A 22,194-nucleotide genomic window follows, 5' to 3' on the forward strand; every position below is an offset into this window, starting at 1 on the left:
TGTAATTTCATATACTTTATCTTTTGCCATGTGCATTTCCAGGTGCCAAAAGCGATCGGATATTTGAAAGACAGATAATTGTTTTAGTCATATAAAAGGCATCTGAGGAACTGAGCTAGGTGTGTTAATTGTTCCTAAATGTGCGGCTTCATCAAGGAGCACACAGAACCTGTTTTTAGCTGGATATTAGTTACTTGCGGTAAATTACAGGGTGTTACTTACCGGATCTTTAATCCAAAAATAACACAGCTGTGTGAGCATGATCTAGATTTGGTCCTCTTTGTTATTTAAGTTTGAATAAAGATTTGAAAAGGTCTTGCAGATTTTGTCAGTTTTCAAATCCATCTGTTGAAAAAAAAGATGCGTAACGACTACAAAGAGACACCAAACCACAACAGTCTGCGTTGCTTGCGAATATGTAAGAGATGCAATGGAGCCCTTTGCATATCTGTGCTCAGGCTCCCATTGTCTCATAATCTGCCCATGGGTATATTGTGTACCATTCCCAAAGTTTATAGATATTTTGAATGTTGTTGCTCATATTTAAGTTAAAAAAAGTAAATAATAGAAACTACAAGCTTTACTTAAAGCACATCTACTGTGGTTGAATCAGAATGTCAGCACCACGATCCTCAGCTCAGTGCAGCTTCCATCCACCTTTTCAGTGTCATCCAAACATCTAACTTGATGTTTTGAAAAAAATGGATGCACTTAATTTCATCAAAGTAATATGACAAATGAGTAGTATCTCAGTTTCAGAATCATCTCTGCTGTGTTGAATTCCCAGTTCACCAAATCACATTCCCTGCTCATGACTTAATTCAGTCAGCTCCACTTTGTTGTTCTCAGAACTGGTTCAGCAACCTCTAAAAACACAAAGTGTCAGAGCTCTGCTGTGTCGTGGCTGTAACAGAGTCAGCCACTCAAATAGCACCTGATATTATTGATTCCCATCACACACTCAAAAAAAAACAAACAAAAAAAAACCTTCAGATGACAAATAAGAGGAAAAACAGTTTCCCTTTACACTCATACTGGTTGGTTAACTTCTCAGTTTCATTAAAGTTTCTGGAGAAATCCACCCCCATTATTTCCTTCGTCATTCCAAACTTAGGTTAGGTTACAAATACATCATGAAAAAAAACAAGTGATAAAGTCTGACTTCAAGTTTCACCAAACTGTGACTCAGTCACAGATCTTAGCATTTATTTATAGTCACATTCCACTAAATATAAAAAAAGTCACAGTTTATTATAGAGAGTCAGAAGTCATACAGTAGTTACAGCATCCTGAGTAACATGAATAAACCATGGGGATTTCAAAGAAGAAAATATCAAAATCCATTTCTAAATTTAACAGTAAATGCGATCTAAAGACTTGACTTGCTTCAGGAGCTTCAGGAGAAAATACTATTTGGAAATATTTTGCCAAAATAGAAGACATGTTTAAAATGTAACTGTCAATTTGGTGCATGCAACATAAAAAGATCTACATATACCAAACATATCACCACAACCTCTCTATCACACATACATGCAGCTTATTGGTCGCTGGAGCGAGCGGTGGCCTCGTCCCTCAGTAGTGCAGAGTTCACAGAAAAAAAGCAGCATGACCTGACCTGCCAAACAAGTGTATCACATCAACATTGAGCTTTGGGTCAACAGGACAACAGTAAAGCTGAGGGAAACAGTCACTCAGTTGAGTCAGGGTTTTTTTGTGGTTTGATCTTTGGAGTCATGAGGAGGAACTTCTTTAGAAGCATTTTGTCACTCTGGTGCTTTTCTGTGACTTGAAGCAAAACCTGCTGTCAGATCTTTAGTCCTCACAAGTAATATCTAAAACGACCTGCTGAGCAGATGCCTGGAAGCCATTCTTCTTCACACAGACGTCCTCTGTTGTACTCTCATCCTCACCTTGCTGTGCTTTCTGGAAAGGAAACACAAATGAGAGTGTTCACATGACAACAATAAAACAGCAACACAACTTAATGTGAAGTGGAAAAAATGCCTATCATGTGAGGTGATTCATCTTTCTTTGATGAGCTAGGATACAGAGTTCACACTTGTGACACTAAAAGGCACTTTGCAAGATTGCTGTGTCAACAAAATCAGAATGAGGCTCCACCAAAGTCAAGTCAGGGCTTGTGTCTGTCTATTACCGTTGTGGTGGCGATACCATGCACTTCCAGAGAACGGCGTAGAGACCGAGTAAGAAGACAATGAACAATGTGGCTGCAATTGCACCTAAAAGCACAAACACATAAATGTTAAAACACAGCAGGACATATGCATGTTTCCAGTGCAGTGTTGCATGATTCACTGAATGCTGTATCTTCTGCAGTTTATCCTGTTGAGCTCAATGAACAGGTTCCTCCACAGAGAACAGCAACTGCTCATGACTATTTTGCTGCTCATTTTCCTATCCATCTTCAGGGCACTATTATATATACAAACATTCATCCCACTCTGAGAGAAAATACAACATGAGAATCTTTTCAGTGCTTTGGAAATAGCTCCCTTCCTGTTTGCGGCTTGTAAATGTCACCTCTCAGAGCTCTGCAGACTATCATCCTGCATTCAGAATATTCCTGCCCGTTGCTGAGACCTGAGGAATTTCACTGCCCTTTCCAGATTTCTACTCAGGCTCTGGTGAACTGACACTGTTATGGTAGTGTTTTATTTTAGAACGTGCATGACAAAAACCACCAGTCTCGGATTATTTTTGGAAAACCTCGTTTTCCAACGCAGCCAAGGAAAATAACCCCCAGCAATTTCATCGAAATGACAAGACGTCTGTTGTTTTGCAGTCATACTCCGAAAAGAACTGCCAAATAAAATGTTTTTGAATATTTGAAAGCTTGCTTGGCTGTTGGTGGAGTAACTCAACCCTCTGAGTGAAAACAATCTGAGTTAGCTGTTGACTTAAGGTGGTGCATGTCACAAAAGCAGGTGTTTTTCTCTTAAACAGACTTTAGAATATCAGCTTATGCCATCACACAGATGAGTCCTACAGGCTCCGTTGAACAGGTTGAGGAATTCTTTGCTCTGTACTAAATCAGAGTATGGCTTCCAAGTAGGCTTAGTGTACCTGGCTCAAACACTGCATGTAATTGGAGTGATTGTCTGATTGTATTGCATTCCCTTTTTCTTAATGTGATATAATGTGTGTTTCTGATGTGATTTGTAATGTTTGTAATATGGCTTTGTTGTTTGGTGAAATGTTTTGTAATTTTGTATTCATGTAAACTAGCTGACATCCCAACAAAAATGTCTGATTTTTCAAATTGTTTTCTCAAATCAAATTCATTATTCATCAAAGACATCAGATTTTGGTCAAAGTGATACTCACCAGGGATGATTCCACTGCTGCTGGTTAGAGAGTCCTCTGCGCCAGGACGGGAGGCAGCTGCAGTTGAACCTTCATGGGGAAAAAACAGAAATACTTGACAACAGAGCCAACCTAAGAACAAGACTGTGTGTGACACATTTGTCTGCATTTACTAATTCCAGAATGAGACTATAAGGGATATAAAACTAACCTTTTTGATCACTTTAGGACATCTTGGACTATTATCTCTGTATGTTGCACATATTTGCTTTACTGTGAACTATTGTGCATCCCCTGATTAATATTTTTCTAAACAAAACTGTACAGCTTTCTAATTCTGAAACACCAATATTGTACATATTTGTTATGTTATAGTTATTTTATTCAGTAACTGTAGAGGTATATTTCTTATGTTATTTTTGTAATGTCATTCTTCATGTAAGTTCTTGACTTAGGCAGTAGCCTACTCATTTGCACTTACCTTTAAAACGTAAAAAGAAGGATATAAGGGTATAGGCATACAAACAAACAAAAACAAGGAATAAAGTGAAATATATATATACATATGTATCTTCAAAATCAGAGGACTAGCACAATTAACAAAAAATACGTGTACATGAAACAAAAAAAGAAGAAAAAAGAAGTGAAAAGCACAAACAAAAATAAAAGTAGAAAAGAGGCTGTGTTGTAAGCTGAACCTGATGAGCAGAGGCGTGGATCTAATTGACGATGTTAATGTGTCCCTCTGGAGTTGCCGTATAGTAGGGAAAAAAGTTGTGGGGGGAACTTCCACTCTTTTCGGGGCTCCTGCTTGTGAGCATGAGAGTTTTGGTAAAGGAAAATAAAAGGACAGCAGTTGCTGGTGGAGCTGTCACCCCACCTTCCGTCCCGTGTATTGTTTTGTTAGTTATCCAGTTAGGTCGCTCGGTTACATTGGTGGCAGCAGCGTTCATCAACAAGCCTTCAGTGGCCTTTTCTGTGCACGTGCGCAGCCGTTAGCCTTGCTATTGTTTTTAGCTTAACTGCCTCAGTTTAGCTAGCTAGCTAGCCCAAACATGGTGCTTGAGACTGCGCACAACTACATCACAAATATGAGAGCGGAGATGAGGAGCCTTTTAAACGCGGCAGGGGGATGTTTGACTGTCGCTCGCCCGGCAGGGACTCTCGCTTCACTGGTGACCAGAGCCAGAGTTTCCTCAGCTGGGTGAAGCAGCTGGAGGCGGCGGAGACTGCAGTTATGAGCCGGTAAGGATTCTTCGTACTGGCCTCAGCAACTCCAGAGAGACACACAATATACAGCACTGTGCTACAGTTAACACACTGTTGTTTAACTGGAAACACACAGATTACTGCACATGATACTAAGCAGCTGCCCTGCACATAACATGTAGACCTAGCTAACAGGATGTAGCAAGCTAATTCGCAGGAAAAAAAAGTTTTGTGTTGCTAGGCAACAGCTGTCACTTCCTGCTCTTTTGGCCGTAGGCACGAGGCTGCAACAGCACTTCCATATTGCCTAAATCTCTCTCTCTCTCTATGTATGTATGTATGTATGTATGTATATATGTGTGTGTATTAAGTGTTAAGTAACACACCTTATTCTGATTCTCTGGTCAACTAATTGAGTATGTATTGTTATATGCGTTGTGTATCTAAAATCCATCTCTTCAGCTACCGTTAGTGGGGTTGTCTGTGAGCTTTGACCACCAGCTAGTTTTTCATACAGTATGTTTCTATGATTTCCTCCTAAATAACTGGCATTTTTGTATCCGCTGAAACCTGCATTTTGGACAGGGACGCAGCTTCTCTGGAGCATTGCTATTTGTCGTATGTTGCTCTGTAGTACTGATTTTCAGTCATCTAAAGCTGACATACTACTAAAAGGAATTTACCTGAAGTGGTTTCTTCTGTTTATCTGGCCCTGTGATCTGATTTTAGGGGCTGTGGTAGTGGATATACATGTCGTTCAGGTTTTTACTTGAATCAAAACACAAAATATCAATTTACAACAAAAATCTAAGGTACAGCTCAGGTAAACGACTCAAGAGGAAAACACAAGAGGAAAAAAACTCACCATTTCTATGTTGAAAGGTGTGTAAAAGCTGTCGTGTGAGATCTGGGTCAACCATCTGAAAATGCAGCAAAACATGCGTGTTTGAACAAAACAGAAGTGGGGCATAGGGCACTGGCAGGACAGGACACACTCGGATACTTGTCTGTGTTGAAATAAACTTAATGCAAATACTTTGTGACACAGAGAAAGAAAGCGAAAATGAGAAGTGAAGTTAGGCTGGATCAGCAGGCAGTCGTGCTGCTGAGTGAGTGCAGAGGTGGGAAACTTGCTGCAGGAAGTCTAACAAAGTGGAAAATCAGAGCGCTTCGGGCAACGACAGGAGGCAAAGATAAGAAAAACGTGCAAGATAAGAACATATAAGTAACCCACATTTCCAAAACATTTGCGTCGAGAAACTTTTTCCTACAGCTGAATGATACAACAATTTCGAGGTTAAAATCTTAATGAAATACTTCTCACTGAAGGCTTGTAAACATGTAAATCAGTCACGGGTCATGTTTTAAACGTCGTAAAGTAGAACCGAGAGAGAGAGAGAGGAGCTCACAGCGGGCTTGTTTTGCTTCATCGCTGCTCTTCAGGAAGAGTTTAAAAAGCGTTTATTTACTTCGTTAACTTCTTACCTTCGAGCTGTTCCCGTTGTAGATGACAGACTTGCTCTTGTTTTTCACCTCGCTCCACATTTTTGAGGCTATGCGGTTAGACTTCATCAGTTCATGATGTTTTCTTCTTCGCACCTCAGCTGTGCGCGAGACGCGCCTCTCGTGCTGCGTTTAAGGGCTTCTGTTGAACTCGTACTTTCCCACGCGGAAATGTGGCTTATTAAATCTGCATAGGGTATATGAAATACTTTTTACATATTAAGTAAAAACATACATGTACGCATATGTACATACTATATATGAAACATATTTAAAATTGGGTCAATTTCATTTATTGACATATGTCTAGTATGGTTACAAATAATTGCATAGGCGTTTTGTTTTTCAAAAACTTGAATATATATTTATACCATATAATAACTAATTGTATAGATATTTGACATATGTATTTATGCAAATTTTACCATGAGTTTTTCTTCTGTAACAAACTTGCATCTCAAAGTATGCAGAGGATGTATGTATTTATAGGCAAATATATATGTTTATGTTGTAGAAGTATTTGTTAGGCTATATGCTTTTTACATATAAAACTATCTCAAAGCCTATAAATATATTTTGATATTATATGTAAGCCTAAATATAGGAAGATAGGCATGTGTGTCAAAAAAAAATCACAAGAAAACATATTTAAGCACAGTTTTTGTGTACATGTTGTTTTCATAAACTTGCATATTTATATTAAATATCATTAACATTTATAGAAGCAACATATAATACTAGATATAAATTTATTTTACAGACATTTTCAATAAATATACAAATATTTCATTATGGGTATTTCATATATGTTATAAACTTAGATCTTAATATATCCAGAGGATGTGTGTATTATCCACCCAGTTTAATTAATTATTATTATATTTGGCTGTACAGATAACATATGCAGCAACATCACTCTTGATATTGGTTTTTATGTGTCATACATCACATTTCCGTATGCATTGCATTTCGTATAGACAAGAACCTCAGGCCATGTCTAATGCGTTTTGATTGAAGGAAGGGTGGTATAATGTTGATTTAGTAGTGTAAATAATAGATTTGTTATATATGTTTGAAACAGTCTTTCAGGTGTGTAATTTATGTATCACAAAACTTCAAACTGTTTTTTTTTTTTTTTTTTTTTTTACAATGAATCATGTATTTTCACTCATTTGGGCAAAAAAAATCTCCATGCTAACCACCTCAGTTGTGATAAAATACAAATCATATCACCCAAATATACTCTTGAGCCTTTCATGGATTCTGTTCCTGTTCAGATTAAACATTTCCTACAACACGTGAAGGGTGCATCAGCTTCTGAGCTGACCTTCCTGTTGAAAGTTGGAGGATAGGCCACAAGTTCCCTGTTTGATTTGAGATATTGATATTTAATATAGGACTGTTGACTTTCAGACACTGCACAGGACTAGGTTTCCTTCACATTGTGTACCAGGATTTCCTTCAACACCTCAACACCACCTTGGATAGTTTCCACTTTAGATGCCAGAAAACACCACCAACAGACGCCATTGTTTGCGTTTATCTAAACCAGATAACATGTTCTGTAAACAATCAGTGTTAAAAAAAAACCCAAATGTTAATACAGACAGAAGAGAGCAGTTTATTATGTGAAGTCTTTGTTTTAAATTTGCAGACCACATCTGGATCAAAACATTTAATGCAGACTGTTTCAACACACAGATTTTCAAATTTAGCACATTAATTTAAAATTTTGAAAAGAAGAAATTAAACAAATCTGAGAAATAACCCTGGGCACACTTCACATGGAAATTAGTCAAAAGAATAGCATATACAAAGGTCAATGACCATTTATTCTCTCCACTTTAAAAGAGAGACACACACCAACAGTCTGCAGAGATATTGCACAAAAGTTTACACTGTAAAAGCAGAAAGACCAATTCAGATCACACAAACGCGCAACGGTCCTCACACACAGGCACTCAACAGAAATGCAGCCTGCAGATGATGTATTACAGCAAATCTCATTCATACACACACACACACACACACACAGCAGAAAGATAGCAGAGAAACATCTAAAATACACAACCAAAGGCATCTCTTTATCTTAAACTCATCCGCAGTTCCTGAAGAAAGACAGTCAGTCCTAAACATGAAGCAGACAGTGCTGACAGTAAAAAGAAACGTCAGTGTGGAGTGTCTTGAAATAAAATGTGAGATCAGTTAATTTATGTTTGTCCTCTTTTCAAACAGTATGTCCATTTTGGGGGACACTAAACAACTACACAATAAGAGGCCAGCTTTCCCAGAATCACCTCAGTCACGATAAATGAAGTGCCAGTGATCCCAGATTTGAGAGGTACAAACAGGCCCCAGACTGCAGAAGCCTGAGTGGCCTTTTTAAACTTTAAAATGTTGCTTAAGTGTCATGTGTGTTGGCTACCAGAGTAAAAAGCATGGCTACAATACATAAAGTAAAAGAGAACAGCTTCAAAGTCTTGTCCTTTTCATGAGAGGACATCATTTATAGACAAGAACAGGGCGGGTTACATGTTAGCCACACTGCAGTAAGGCTGTGTTTATGAAGAAACAACTCTCTACATGTCACATCTACTCTTCCATCAGCTTTAAAATGCATCATCACTCAATAGCACACCAAAGTGGGAATGTTTAAGGTTTCATTTAACACTATGAGACAGTGAAAAAATTAAAGAGGTCACATAACTTAATCCAGTCTAGCAAAGATGTTTCATTGTAAAATTCTGTGACTTTCTGATATCACATGTCCAAGTAGCCACTTACTGCTTGGCTCACATTAGAGTTTTAGATTGACCTCAACATTGAGGCTCATTGGAACAATATGAGTGTATAAACAGAGCCACCTAGTGGGCAACAAAGGTTACTCCTGAAATTCAAAACAAACAAAAAAAAAAACCAGTTCTAAGTTTTCAGCTGAACCGAAACCATGACGCATTTCAAGAAATCACAAGATAAGACTGTGAGATTGTCAGAGTTGCCTTGAAGCAGAAGCATAACCGTGGTTAATACTCTTAGACACATTTTTAAGAATTGAAACAAACTATCAAGATTTGATTCAATCTGAATAACATTAAATGGTTTGAAGATGTTTCAACAACACATCACCGATACACAACGTCACGCTATTATGTCCGCAGCTGGTACTGAAACACCACACAGATGTTTTACCCTTTGAAATGGTTAAAAATAATCCAAATTTTACTTCTTCCCCCAACCAAACCCCATCACTCCTTCAGCCCCCATCAGCTGCAATCTGGACAGGTCACACATAAGACTGGCCATCACCTTCCACGCACTCATCTCTGTGCCCCATCTCGTGTTAGTTAGCGTCCGTTCTGTCCTTTGTGTTGAGAGCTGGTGGCTGGTGCATGATGGGAGTTGTAGGAAAAGCAGAAAGGCAGAGAGAGGCGTGTCCAAGAGGACGAGGCAGCAGCATCACATGATTTCACAGCATGAGTTCTGTTTCCGTGCCTGCAGGGTTAACATGAACACAGTCAGGCATTGAAACAGTTAATGACCATTAGACTTTCAGCTCAGCATTGATAATCTAAATGGTCAGCACTTACAGTCTTGTAGAAGGCTTTGGACTGGTTTCCCAGGTGCTCTGACTTTGCCACAAGGTCATCCAGCTTCTCTCCTCTCTCCAACAAGCTCTCCATGGTGTTGTGCTACAGAAACAATAGATTTGTTTATGTAATATTGCACAGTGTAATGATTTTGACTTGACAAGGGCTCTGGAAATGCAACATTATGTTTCAGGTATGAAGAGCCACAATTTAAACAATCTGACTAATGCACTCTAGTCTGAAGATTATTTTCCCGACTGTGGTTCATTGTGACAGTTGTGGAGAACTAGAGAATGACAAACTACCTCTTTGCCCTCTCAGTTTAGTGCTCTTACATTTATGTTCTGCCATAATGAAAAACATGAAAGCCTCCATCGAAGTGAGTAACATGCATATATTTCAGCCTCTAAATTTTAAAATTGTGCATCAGCTTTGAAAGCTATCTTACCAAAATGATCTTTGTCTCATCCAGCTCGGCCTGCACTTTGGTCATTGCATCTGCTTCTCTGGGGTTCTGGAGGGAAAAACCATATACATGAGTTTCATCTTCATGCCTCCATCTTTAAATAACACCAGAGCTCATCTAAATATTATTTAGTCAAGAGTGTAACAGGACATACGAAATCAGAGAATATGGTACCATACTTGCTTTGACATATTTTCTGATAAACAGATAACACAATGACTGACCTGATATTTAGAAAGGTGAATATCCAGGGCTTTGTAATTTATGGTTTCAGGATTACCAGAGGGCCAGTCTATACTGTCCACTTGTCTGGAGAACTCTTCTAATACCTGGAAAAAAAGGAATGCTATCTCAATATTAACAGCAAAGTGCAACAGTTATGCATTTTTATGTACATGTTTTTGTACACACCTTGTCTAGCAATGTGAAACAGACTCTCTGTGGGTATTCAGTGTCTGCGATGACCACAGCACTCAGGTTGTCATTTCTTACATACACGTGGCACAGGTACTCTGAAAGAGAAAGAGAAACCATGGATGGTATGATCAAAACAGAAAACTGATTTTAAAAAGGCATTTCCTGGTATTATGGTGCAGGTGATGTGTTATGTTGTTCCAGAAGAAAAGCTGAAGAAAATATGATAATTTTGTGAGCATAATGTTCTCCATACGATGGCTGATGTGCAAACATCATGCATTGTGGCTGTGCTTTTCCTGTCATTTTTTAACATTGGCTTCATGAAACATGATGTTACACACTTCTATCATTTTCATAATTCCGCTTGTTTCATGCTGAGTGAGTAGAAAGGCTTGTTACAGTGACAGTGATAATACACGGGAAGGTCCCTGGGAAGAATATACACAGAGACGTGGCCTATCAATGCTATACATCAGTGATAATCAGCTTAGGCCTGCGGCAAGTAATGGTGTTAGTGGTCCACTTAAATGTAAATAATATTCAAAAGTGCATGAAAAAACATCAAATATAGCTTATAAAAATTGCCAAGGTCGGATCCTCAGGACGCCAAACTGAGATCCAGGCGTGGCCTCAAATGTCCTCAAATCCTAAACACCCCCTGTGTACAGCCAATCAGCATCAGGCTGCTGTGTGAGGCCCCTGGCCTCTTGTCATTTTGCAAAAGTGGCCCCTGAGCACAGTAAGCTGAGTATCCCTGCTGTATTACAACCACTCTGACAGCAGGATGCCCCTTGTACTGTAAATATTAACTACATGTGCACTACATCGTCACAGATAACACAAAGTGGATACCGTTATGTAAACTGGGTGGCAGCAAACCTAATGAGATACTAAAACAGTTTCTATGAATTAAAAAAGATAAATAAACATTTGAAATCTTCAGATTGGGCTGAACATGCTCATGTTTACCTTGTTCTTTGACAGAGGCACGGCTTCCTTGTGATGTCCGTTCAACAATCAAGGCACTGGTGAAGGTCATGAACTCCTGAACACTAAATACAGCAAAAAAATACTGTCACCTTTGGAAAAATATTAAAGTATGATCAGGCATTATTTATACTTGACACTATATTATGAATTGTAATCAATTATCAAACTTGCTGCAAAACTAAACCAACTAATGATGTATGATGGAGCATAGTGTTCAAGATCAAAAACCTGAAACCCTAACTTGGTGTTTCATGGGCTGTATGCTAGTGCATATGAACACAATGTTAAACCATAACTGTCTTTTAGCATTTTATTAAGATCTACGTAATGGCTGCTATATTTTATCTGTTTACAGCCCATTGCCATTTCTTGTTGCCATTGCTGATCTGCATGTCTACATCACCACCAAATCAAATTTTGTTTATACAGCACTTTTCAAACAAATTTAATGCACTTCAAAGTGCTTTACAGTTTGATACAGTTTGACTTCAAAGCGCTTTACAGTTTGATTGCAAAGACAAAAACATGTGAAATAAGCAAAATGAATCTTAAAAAAAAAATAGAATAAGTAAAACCATATTTTTTTTAATAATAAGACACTACATAAACCCAGACTAAAAAGACAGGCTTTTAGTTTACGTTTTAAAGTATCAATGTACATGTAAGCCTGGCTGTATGTTGTTGCTTCATACTGCTTGCATAGCTATCTGTGCTAAAATGCTGCTCGTTGTTGCTTTGTTATTGGTATGTAGCGATGTTCAATTGTTTCTTGTTGCTTTCTATGGCTTATGTTCTGTCTTGAGAATTCCTGTTTGTTACCGCTTTTGCTGTCTTTATGGTGTCCTGCTGTCTTTGTTCTGGGAATTTGATGATTTTATGGATTTCAAAACATCTTGCCACAGCAATCCAGGTGAAAATTGGCCATCTGGCTAACACTGACATTGACAGAAATGTTACTGTGAATGTTACCAAAGTATTTACTCGCACAGAGGCAGGTTAAATTCAGTCAGACCCACCTGGAGCGCTGAAAGAAGCTGAAGGAGGAGAGGTCATAGGCCGACTTGAGTAGGTTCGCTTTGGTCGCTCCTTTATGGTAGACGCTGATGCTGTAGAGCTTCATGTCGCCGGATCAGTTCTGGTCAGTTGGTCACAGCAGATACGATCACACAGCCCTGATTATCTAATTTGGAAGCTGACACAAGCAGAATCACATGAGAGCATTATCCCTTATCCAGCTCAGCCGGCTAACTATAAGGCAGCTAAAGAAACTTGAGTGAAGTGACAAGTGCTCGCTAAGAAGTGAAAGGAGCCGCCGTATTATTAGCTACCGAGCTAACAAACTATTGCTAGTCATGCTGCGCTTAGGTAGCTACCTTTCTCCTAGCTAAAACAAATAAGTTAACTGACAGCGAGTAGTACAAACTTACCACAGACGGTTCGTTTTGTAAATGCGGGAGAAACGTGCATAACACTAGCTACATTCCTGAAATCGAGTCAAGCACACTGTTAGCTACAGATGCTATCAGGTCTTCGTGAGGCCTCGACTAACTTACCGAACAAATCAGCAGCAAACAGTTCGATTCCCGTCAAAACAACCAGATTAACTTTCTATTCCACACACGCTAAAACTCGTAAAAACGTATATCACTAGTCCGGCGACCTAATTACGGTGTAATTAACGCCAACTAAGTAGTTTTCAACATGCAGTTTAGTAACCAATCACCACGTCACGATCCACAAGCGGTCCGACGGGATACTTGCTCCGGTGGAAACAGACGCACTGGCGCCGCTGAGTTCAGAGTTCCGATGGGATGAGAGATAAAAGATGGTGAAACTGCTTGTCCAATCAGTGGGTGATATTGCAGTTCTAAATATTTTTGACATTGACATGGATAATGTTAACGTTTCCTCAAGCGAAAAAGGACATTAAAGATAATAAACTAAGACGACACGTAGATATAGATAGATAGATAGATAGGTAGATAGGTAATAATCCCCGAAGAGAAATTCCGACATCATAGTGCCCAATACATTAAAATACAACATTTTAAATACTACAACATACATTAAAACACGACTACAGAAGAAAAATTTAAAACGATGACAACAGACTAAAAACAATGAATAAATTCAGTCCACAAGCAGCTCAGTGTCAATGGGACTGGCAGAGGCAGATGATTTCCACAGTTATAAAGCAGGGAGACTTTGTCATGAAACTATGCATTTTCCCTGAAGGGCAGACTTCTTTCTATGTTGATTGTAACGTAATGTTTGTTTTTTTAATCTGACCAAAATAATTATTTCAATGATAATTCTATTTTTTCTGCATGCCAATCATGTTCAACAAAAACATAAGCAATGGTAACCACATTTTATTTTATTCATTTATTTTTTCTTAAGCAACATTTGTAAGGGAATATGGTAGACTAACCACATCACCTGAGAAATGTATTGATCTAAACCATGAGTGAGACTGAGCATGTGCATGAGTAAAGCAGTTTTGGGCAGGGCAGTTCAGTGGACCTTTACAGGGGCCTGGCTAAATGATTTAGTACTGGGCACAAGTTGATGTAAAATCATGTTATTAGGAGTCTTGGAAATAACTGATGAACAAATTGATTGCATTGACATCTGATGTGGATGAGGATGATAAACTATATTAGTGTTAAGTCATTCTAAATAAATTCTAAAAAACAATTTTATATTTTGATAATACATTTAAATGACAATAGGTCTAAACTTTTAAACAGCTTGGTGGCTCTGTGAGTCAAACTTTTTTTTGTCTACCAAAAACATGGCACCTTCAATTGATGTTTTCTCTGGTAATCTTGCTCCATTTAACAATTTCCTCCTGGCTACTTAACTCAGTGGTAAGTGTTTTCCATGGCAGAAGCGTGCCTGTAATTCATTTCCATGGCAACATATTGAAATCCTTATGGCATGGAAACCGCTGAGCCTTTAGGTGCATCTGTTGACAGGACAGCTGCAGCAGGGGAAGAAATCATTTTTCTTTCCTGGAACTAATTTTGGTTGCGTTGAGATATTGACGTGACATGGTCAGTAAGAAGGCCAGCTACGAATCGGAGGTTTGCTTTATATTTTTCTACTCTAAAATGAAATGTACGTCACTGGAGTGAAGATTTGGATGGAAACTGGGATGTTTTAATCCGTTTTTCCTGCTAAACTGACTTTTGGAGCCAATGGCATATGTTAGTGCGCCGAGCTGGACCAGCTGTCTGCAACAATGACGACCACATCACTGTTTTTTACACAATAAATCGACAGGAATGAAGACGAATTTTTGTTTTTCTTACTCAAGACGAGGGAAATCCATAGACAATTAATAAAACTTAGGTGCTGCATTCCCAAAGTTTTCAGTTCACTGTTCACCAGAGAGGCCTGGAAAATACTGCAGACATGTAAATTTGTTTGGGACTTGCTGATGAACATTATGTAAATCAAACGTCTCGGGAATATAATAACCTTTCCCACCATAACAGAGGAAATTTGGGAATCTCAATACGTTCTCGGAAGAGCAAGGGAATTTCCGCTGCAGAGCACTGATGGTCGGCGGGACATTTGGGATTTAATCCTCGTCGTGATACGATGGATAAGGTAAAGAAAAAAGTTTAAAATATACTGAATGGAGTGAGTGAGCTTTACTGATGATATATGGCCTATGCTGGCTTTTCTCTATCATTCTATCTATCTATCGATCTATCTATCTATCTATCTATCGCGTAGGTTTTGTTTTAACAGTTTGGGGCCCCACATGTGAAACTTAGGTGTAGGGGTCCTCCACTAGACAATTTTGAGCGTCAAACACTTTATGTCCTGCACGCTGGTGATTTTTTATGCAGCAGTATGTGCCTCTTCTGCATCAGTTTATGGTGAATATGCCTTTGATTTCCTCTGCTACTTTCATATGTTTGTTAGAAGAGACCAATGCACATCATCTAAATTCTATCTATCTATCTAACTACATGTCTGCCTGTCTATCTATAAGCCGCTAATTAGAAAGTCTAAGTCAGTATATGTATATAAGTAAATATGTTAATAGTAGTGAAGAATTTAAGTTGTAGCCATTAAACACAATGATTGCAAACTGAGTGATGTTATATTTGTGGGTAAACAGGTCAAGTGCTAAAATGTTGCATCAGTACAAGATCATTTCAGTAAATACTTTATTCAGTAGTAAGTGTCATATATAGCGTCAAAGAAATAAGCATTAGATGGAAGATGTCGCAAAGTATTGATGGATTTTCTTTTTTTACACAAACTTAAAGCTACTTAAGGGTGATTTAAGGGGGGAACTGTGTTTAAGAGGCATATCACATGCTAGAGGGTGTACAATATGAACTGTATGTGTCTTTAGGTCAGTTTTAGAAATCCTACTATCAGGGCACTGGGGGAGAGGGTCACTGTTACCTTACAGTCAGAGGTCAGAGCTAAAAAAAGCTGCTCAGGTAAACTCTGGAGCTGATAAGGACAGAAGGCCTTCACCCACAGCATACTATTGTTAGTTTAAGAGGTCATTCCTCCCTCACTGTTGCTAATTTTAGGCATGTTACTAATTTTACAAATATATGTGTAAGTCTCTCTTCTGAAGTTCCTTCATTGAGCAACCGTGTTGGCATAGGATGTTGCTCTGCCAAATAAAGAATAACAAGTTCAGATTACAAGGTTCAAGTTCAGATTTATTTGAGTCGTCGTGTTTGTTGGTTGCCCTGGGTCACAGGTCACACCTTGCCACATGAACGCAAAGAAGAATTTACCACATTTATCTTAACTACTTTTTAGGTTAAAGGGCCATCCGAGTAATGGGCATGCAGTCCCTCACTGATAAATGACATAGATTATTGTGAGATTATGATTTTGTGTTTATTTTTGTTCATATAACCTTAAAATAAGAAAAATCTCACTGGGCTAAAAAGTTATTTTTTTCAAGGCAAATTGCTCAAATTGTTTATCACAAGATCAAAGTTAGATTAGAATATTTGACCGTATGTTTAATGACCAACATTTGCTTTTTAAGAAGTCATCATGAAAACACAGGATTCATAAAACCTGTAGTTCAGTTGAAATAATTGTGTATATACAATCATGATAGAGCATCATGATATATAGAAATATACTGTATATTATATAATCCATATGCTCTGTAAATCAAAGAAATGTTGAAATTTGTCATTAAAACAGAACTGTCCATAAAACTTAATTCTTACTTCTTAGAAACTAGGTCACATAGATTTTTGGCTTGTGTGTGTGTGTGTGTGTCTGCGTGTGTGTGTGCATGTGTGTCTGTGTGTGTGTGTGTGTGTGTGTGTGTGTGTGTGTGTGTGTGTGTGTGTGTGATTCCCAGTGGCCAGATGGGGTGACTTTTGGGAAGGGGTTGGCGTTTGTGTGTGGTGTGGCCGGCCGGCCCACTTCACCTGAGCATAAAAACAGCTGAAGTTCTCATTCAGTGCTACTCACAGTTCACTGACTCTGCACACACGCAGCGTGGACACACACTCACCACACACCTAGAAACACACACAGAGGCTCATTTAGCTGAATCCGTGAAGATGCCGTGTGTCAGCTCTCATCTCGACCAGATGGTGAAGATGCCTTGTGGCTACAGCTCAGTGGTTGATAAAATCATCATGGTAAGAGTTGTTTTTTCTGTTCGTTATGACTTTGTAGAGGTTTACTGTAACTTTAATACTGCTGTGGATTTGTGCTTTAATCCCACATGCGACTATTTGGGAGAAGGAATCTTTACTACATGTCATGTGAATTAACCTTGGTCTTTACACACAGACTGTGCCAAGTTGTTTCAGAAAAAGCTCTGGGTGATGAGCTTGATTGTGTTAGATGTTCAGATGCAACTTTGTCCCGTACTTTACCAAAAATATGGTTGTATGGTGGGACTCTGTTGCAGAACTTACAGTGCTCTGGACTTTCATTGTTTTGTATTGTAAAGTTGTTCCTTTCGTAGCAACTCATTCATCTGTGCTCTGACTCCCTTTTTTTCTGTTACTGCATCTGATTTTCCTTCTTGTTTGTAATACTGAAACCTCATCTTTTAAAAAAATCAATCAATCAATCACCAATCATCAAAATCATCAATCACAGTACAATTTACAGATGTTCTAGTGCATATACAGTATGTATTTAAATAGTCTGCATGCAGCTCCTGACCTGCTCTTCTCTCCTCTCATTGCAGGTAGAGCAGATCCTGTCAGAGTTCAGGCTGAATAAGGAAGAACTAAAAGAAGTCATGAAGAGGATGCAGTGTGAGATGGACAGAGGGCTGCGTTTAGAGACGCACGAAGAGGCCAGTGTCAAAATGCTTCCAACTTACGTCTGCTCCACCCCTGAGGGATCAGGTAGATACTCATTCTTAAAATAAAACATGACCTTCTTCTTTTGTAAAGTCATATAGAGGTCATCTAGATATAATCTAATGAGTATCACCTGTGCAGGTAAAACCAGTACATGCATGTTCAGACAAAGTGTGTGTTTTGACAGAGGTGGGAGATTTCCTGGCTCTAGACCTTGGGGGGACAAACTTCCGTGTGATGCTTGTGAAGGTGGGTGCAGACGAGGAGAGGAGCTGGAAGGTGGCGACCAAGAACCAGATGTACTCCATTCCTGAAGATGCAATGACAGGCACGGCTGAAATGGTTAGTAATTCTTTTTAAGTATCAACAGGTGTTGATTTTTCATCACCGGTTATTAGAGGTCGTAGAGCTGATAGAGCTCAGTAGTGACTATTAAAAACTATCTGAGAATGTCAAAAAATTCTTAAAGGGGTCTGGTTATTTTTGTAAGTGCTGGCATAACAGTGACTTTAAAACTCTCAAAATGAAATCAGCACTAATTACAGCACAAGTTCCCCAAATTTCATATCCTGTCTTCCTCTCTCTGTGCAGCTCTTTGACTACATAGCAGAGTGCATGTCAGACTTTTTGGACAAACATCATATCAAACACAAGAAGCTTCCTCTTGGTTTTACCTTCTCCTTTCCTGTACGACATGAAGACATTGACAAGGTAGGATTATACACAATACGTTGGACATACTTTTAACAAGATGGATTGGACTCGCTTGATTCACTTTATTTGCCTGTTTTATGAAAGTTATGGGTTTTTTTTAAGATAACGCATTAAAAGGTTTGTCTTTTTTTCCACAGGGTATCCTGCTTAACTGGACCAAAGGCTTCAAAGCTTCTGGGGCAGAGGGGAACAATGTTGTCGGTTTACTTAGAGATGCTATCAAGAGACGAGGGGTGAGTTACTGCATCTTTTCTTTCTTTGTAAATAACAGATCTGATTTGTAACACCTGCATACAGCTGCGTGAGTCTAAATGCATTGTCATTTGGTGTTGTCATTCAGGACTTTGAGATGGATGTGGTTGCAATGGTAAATGACACGGTAGCCACCATGATTTCCTGCTATTACGAGGATCGCAGCTGCGAAGTTGGGGTGATTGTTGGTAAGTAGATACAAACACACACAAGAGTGACCACTAATACTGATTTACACTCATGCTTATGTGCAGAGACACATCTAAGGATTGTATATTTGCTTTTTTGACCAGGTACTGGTTGTAATGTCTGTTACATGGAGGAGATGAGGACTGTGGAGCTGGTAGAAGGGGAGGAGGGCCGGATGTGTGTGAACACAGAGTGGGGGGCATTCGGAAACAACGGCGAGCTGGAGGAGTTCAGGTTGGAGTACGACAGAGTGGTGGACGAGACCTCAATTAACCCCGGAAAGCAGCTGTGAGTGCATTCATTTGAAACACACAGTCATGTTCACACTTAGGAAAGCTCGTTACTTGTTTGACCCAACTTCATCTACTGTGTGCACACACACTCAAGTGTTCAAGCTCAGAGTAATGTCATTAAAACGTGCCACACACTCCCTCCCTCATTCTCTGATTGTTTTTCTGGATTAATTACCTTTTTGCGACAATACTCACCTGACTCTCACCTGAGCTCTCTGCATAGTTGCTAAGCTACCGGTTGCTTTTCCAGAGGATGTTTGTGAGTGGCCGGAGCTCTCATACGTCAGTGGTCAGTCAGCGTGTGGAGGTGTCAGATTAATGACCCCTCTCCGCTGCTTGCCATAGTGCCCGTTGGCCTAATGGCTGTTTACCTTTTGCACTGGCAGTCCCTTTAACACAGACAACTGCTGAGCCCAGCCTCATTGAGCCTCTTAAGCACTGACGTTGTCATCCTCATCTGCTCTCCTTCTTTGAGGGAAAAGAAAGTTGTTTGCTTGTGTTTTTTTGTGACGTGCATGTCCTTCCTGTTTCTTCAGCATCCTCTCTTGAGTTCATGTGTCCCACCCTTTCTATCAATATTTATTTAAACTTACCCGTGTCTTCTTTTGTTCTTGCCTCCTGCAGATATGAGAAGCTGATCAGTGGGAAGTATATGGGCGAGCTGGTCAGGCTTGTTCTGATGAAGCTGGTGAATGAGGACCTGCTGTTTAACGGTGAAGCCTCAGAGCAGCTCAAGACACGTGGCAGCTTTGAGACGCGCTACATCTCACAGATAGAGAGGTGAAAATCAAGTCTTGACCTGACTGCAGTTTACCTCCAGCTTGAGACAGCTTTTTTTCTTCTTCTTTTTATAAATAAAAAATTTTTGAAAGAGACATTATTTATGTAGGCGATCATTGCATTTTCATAAGCACAGAGTGAAAAAAAAAACTCATAATATAGCAAAAAGCAGATAATAATTTAAAGCCTGTTATGTTATGTAAGTGTATGCTGTTGATATAAGCTTATATAACATGGCTGATGGTAAATACAGGGAAGCAATTTGGTTTGCTTCACTTACAGTTGTTATGTATGGAGGACCAAAGCTTCCATTATAATAAATAAATTACTTAATAGAAAATTTAATAAAAACATAATAAAAGATATGTTAAAATAAAAGACTCCATTATTAAATAAATGTGTACGTTAATTTTAATATAAATAAATATGTTTAGAAATAGAAAAATAAATAAATCACATAACAAACAAATAAGGAAATGAATGAATATTTAAAATTGAAATAAATTCTAAATAATATAATTCATTTATTTATTGAGCAAAAGACTTACTTTTTATTAATTTCTTTTCATATTTAATTATTTCCCAATTTGTTTTTATCTAAATACATTCTATTTTTAGTTTCTTTCCCAATTTATTTATTTATTTTCAAAATAACCCACACATGTATTTAATAACTGGGTTTTTTATTTCTACATTTCTGTTTTTAGTATTGAGGGCTGCTTTAGCCTTCCACTCTTACCTACTGTGGTATTTTTAGAAGCTTGATTTAATATTTGAATATTGCATACAAAAGGAAAGTAGAAAACATGATTTTCCTATAATAAATAGACCTAGTTGTAAATCAGTATTCTGAACATATTGAAACTAGAAACTATTGCTCTTTCTGACTTTGCCTTTTTGTTATTTTTCTTTCAGTGACACTGGGGACAGAAAACAAATCTACAACATCCTGTCCTCAGTAGGTGTTCTGCCGTCAGAGCTGGACTGTGACATTGTGCATCTGGTCTGTGAGAGTGTTTCCACTCGCTCTGCTCACATGTGCGGCGCAGGGCTTGCTGGTGTGATCAACCTGATGCGGGAGCGACGCAGCCAGGAAGCCCTGAAAATCACAGTGGGGGTTGACGGATCTGTCTACAAGTTACACCCATGGTGAGGAACGCCCCATGTTTCAGACTTCAGAATATCTCAGTCTTCTCAATATGTTAAAGTATAAAGTGAATGAAATATGGTGACTATGTGATCACATTTACCCAAACTCCACAAATATACTGTACTGGAGTAAGGAAATTTGTAAACAGAAACCAAACAGAGGGGGTGATACTGAAAAAGTCAGCGGGACAGATGGAGATTTGACTGTTTCTGTATTCGAATGTGTTTTTTCTCTCTCAGTTTCCGCGACAAGTTCCACAAAATCGTCAGGGACCTCACACCTCACTGTGAGATCACCTTCATCCAGTCGGAGGAGGGGAGTGGTCGTGGAGCCGCCCTCATCTCAGCAGTCGCCTGTAAAATGGCTGCTTCCATGCTGACACAGTAAAGGGAGCTGTGCACTGAGCTGTTCCCCGGCACGACAGCGGTGAAGACTGAACTCTGATCTGAGAACATGATGACGCACGTTCACTCAGTCGGCAGCTCCGGCCTTTTTCAGGCTCTGAAGGATGTGTGTCACAGCAAACTGGACGCTCACAGCTGGAAGATGTACAGACAAGACAGCAACTTGTATTATACTGTATTTGGTAGCATTAGACCAACTTGTAGCAATTTTTCAATGTTACTTGTGTATCACTGCCTGTTGATAGTGTTTGGGTGTAGAAACAGCCCATTTCAAAAATGGCCGATGTATTATTGATGATATATTATAATACCTGTGCAAACCTATGTACAAGTCAAGGATTCTTTTTGTAAATGCTATTGTAAACTACATCCAAGTCATTGCTTTGTTGTGTAGTAATTCTTGTTTATGAGCAACAAAATATTTATCTGTATATTTTAATTCAATGTTTACAGCTTTATGTGTGTTAGCCAGTGGGTTGTAATTTTTCATATGTGCATAATGAAATGTGCTTTGGATGTGAATAAGCCTCACTGTAAATAAAACTGCTTAATTAAATTAAACTATTGTGCTTAAAATTTCTGTTATT

General features: G+C 38.8%; 3 protein-coding genes across 3 annotated transcripts; 1 reads left to right on the forward strand and 2 right to left on the reverse strand.

Annotated features, from left to right (window-relative positions):
* Positions 1-992: 992 nt before the first annotated feature.
* sb:cb288 lies at positions 993-6,164 on the reverse strand. Its single transcript, XM_042489036.1, has 5 exons — positions 6,022-6,164; positions 5,402-5,456; positions 3,349-3,417; positions 2,159-2,243; positions 993-1,926 (listed from the first exon to the last, which is right to left on the reverse strand). Exons 1-5 carry the CDS (start codon positions 6,106-6,108, stop codon positions 1,878-1,880), a joined length of 345 nt encoding a protein of 114 aa, XP_042344970.1. The 5' UTR covers positions 6,109-6,164; the 3' UTR covers positions 993-1,877.
* Positions 6,165-7,640: 1,476 nt separating this feature from the next.
* Positions 7,641-13,250, reverse strand: ykt6 (YKT6 v-SNARE homolog (S. cerevisiae)). The gene is made up of 8 exons (XM_042488976.1): positions 13,053-13,250; positions 12,516-12,691; positions 11,479-11,561; positions 10,504-10,604; positions 10,317-10,421; positions 10,075-10,140; positions 9,627-9,728; positions 7,641-9,531 (listed from the first exon to the last, which is right to left on the reverse strand). Exons 2-8 carry the CDS (start codon positions 12,617-12,619, stop codon positions 9,496-9,498), a joined length of 597 nt encoding a protein of 198 aa, XP_042344910.1. The 5' UTR covers positions 12,620-12,691; positions 13,053-13,250; the 3' UTR covers positions 7,641-9,495.
* Positions 13,251-17,051: 3,801 nt separating this feature from the next.
* On the forward strand, positions 17,052-22,153 carry gck (glucokinase (hexokinase 4)). The gene is made up of 10 exons (XM_042488338.1): positions 17,052-17,147; positions 17,708-17,870; positions 18,013-18,167; positions 18,417-18,536; positions 18,677-18,772; positions 18,880-18,979; positions 19,085-19,268; positions 19,898-20,053; positions 20,969-21,202; positions 21,443-22,153. Exons 1-10 carry the CDS (start codon positions 17,067-17,069, stop codon positions 21,588-21,590), a joined length of 1,437 nt encoding a protein of 478 aa, XP_042344272.1. The 5' UTR covers positions 17,052-17,066; the 3' UTR covers positions 21,591-22,153.
* Positions 22,154-22,194: the final 41 nt, after the last annotated feature.

The sequence above is a fragment of the Plectropomus leopardus genome, chromosome 6 (genome assembly GCF_008729295.1).
Source record: "Plectropomus leopardus isolate mb chromosome 6, YSFRI_Pleo_2.0, whole genome shotgun sequence".
NCBI lineage: Eukaryota > Metazoa > Chordata > Actinopteri > Perciformes > Serranidae > Plectropomus > Plectropomus leopardus.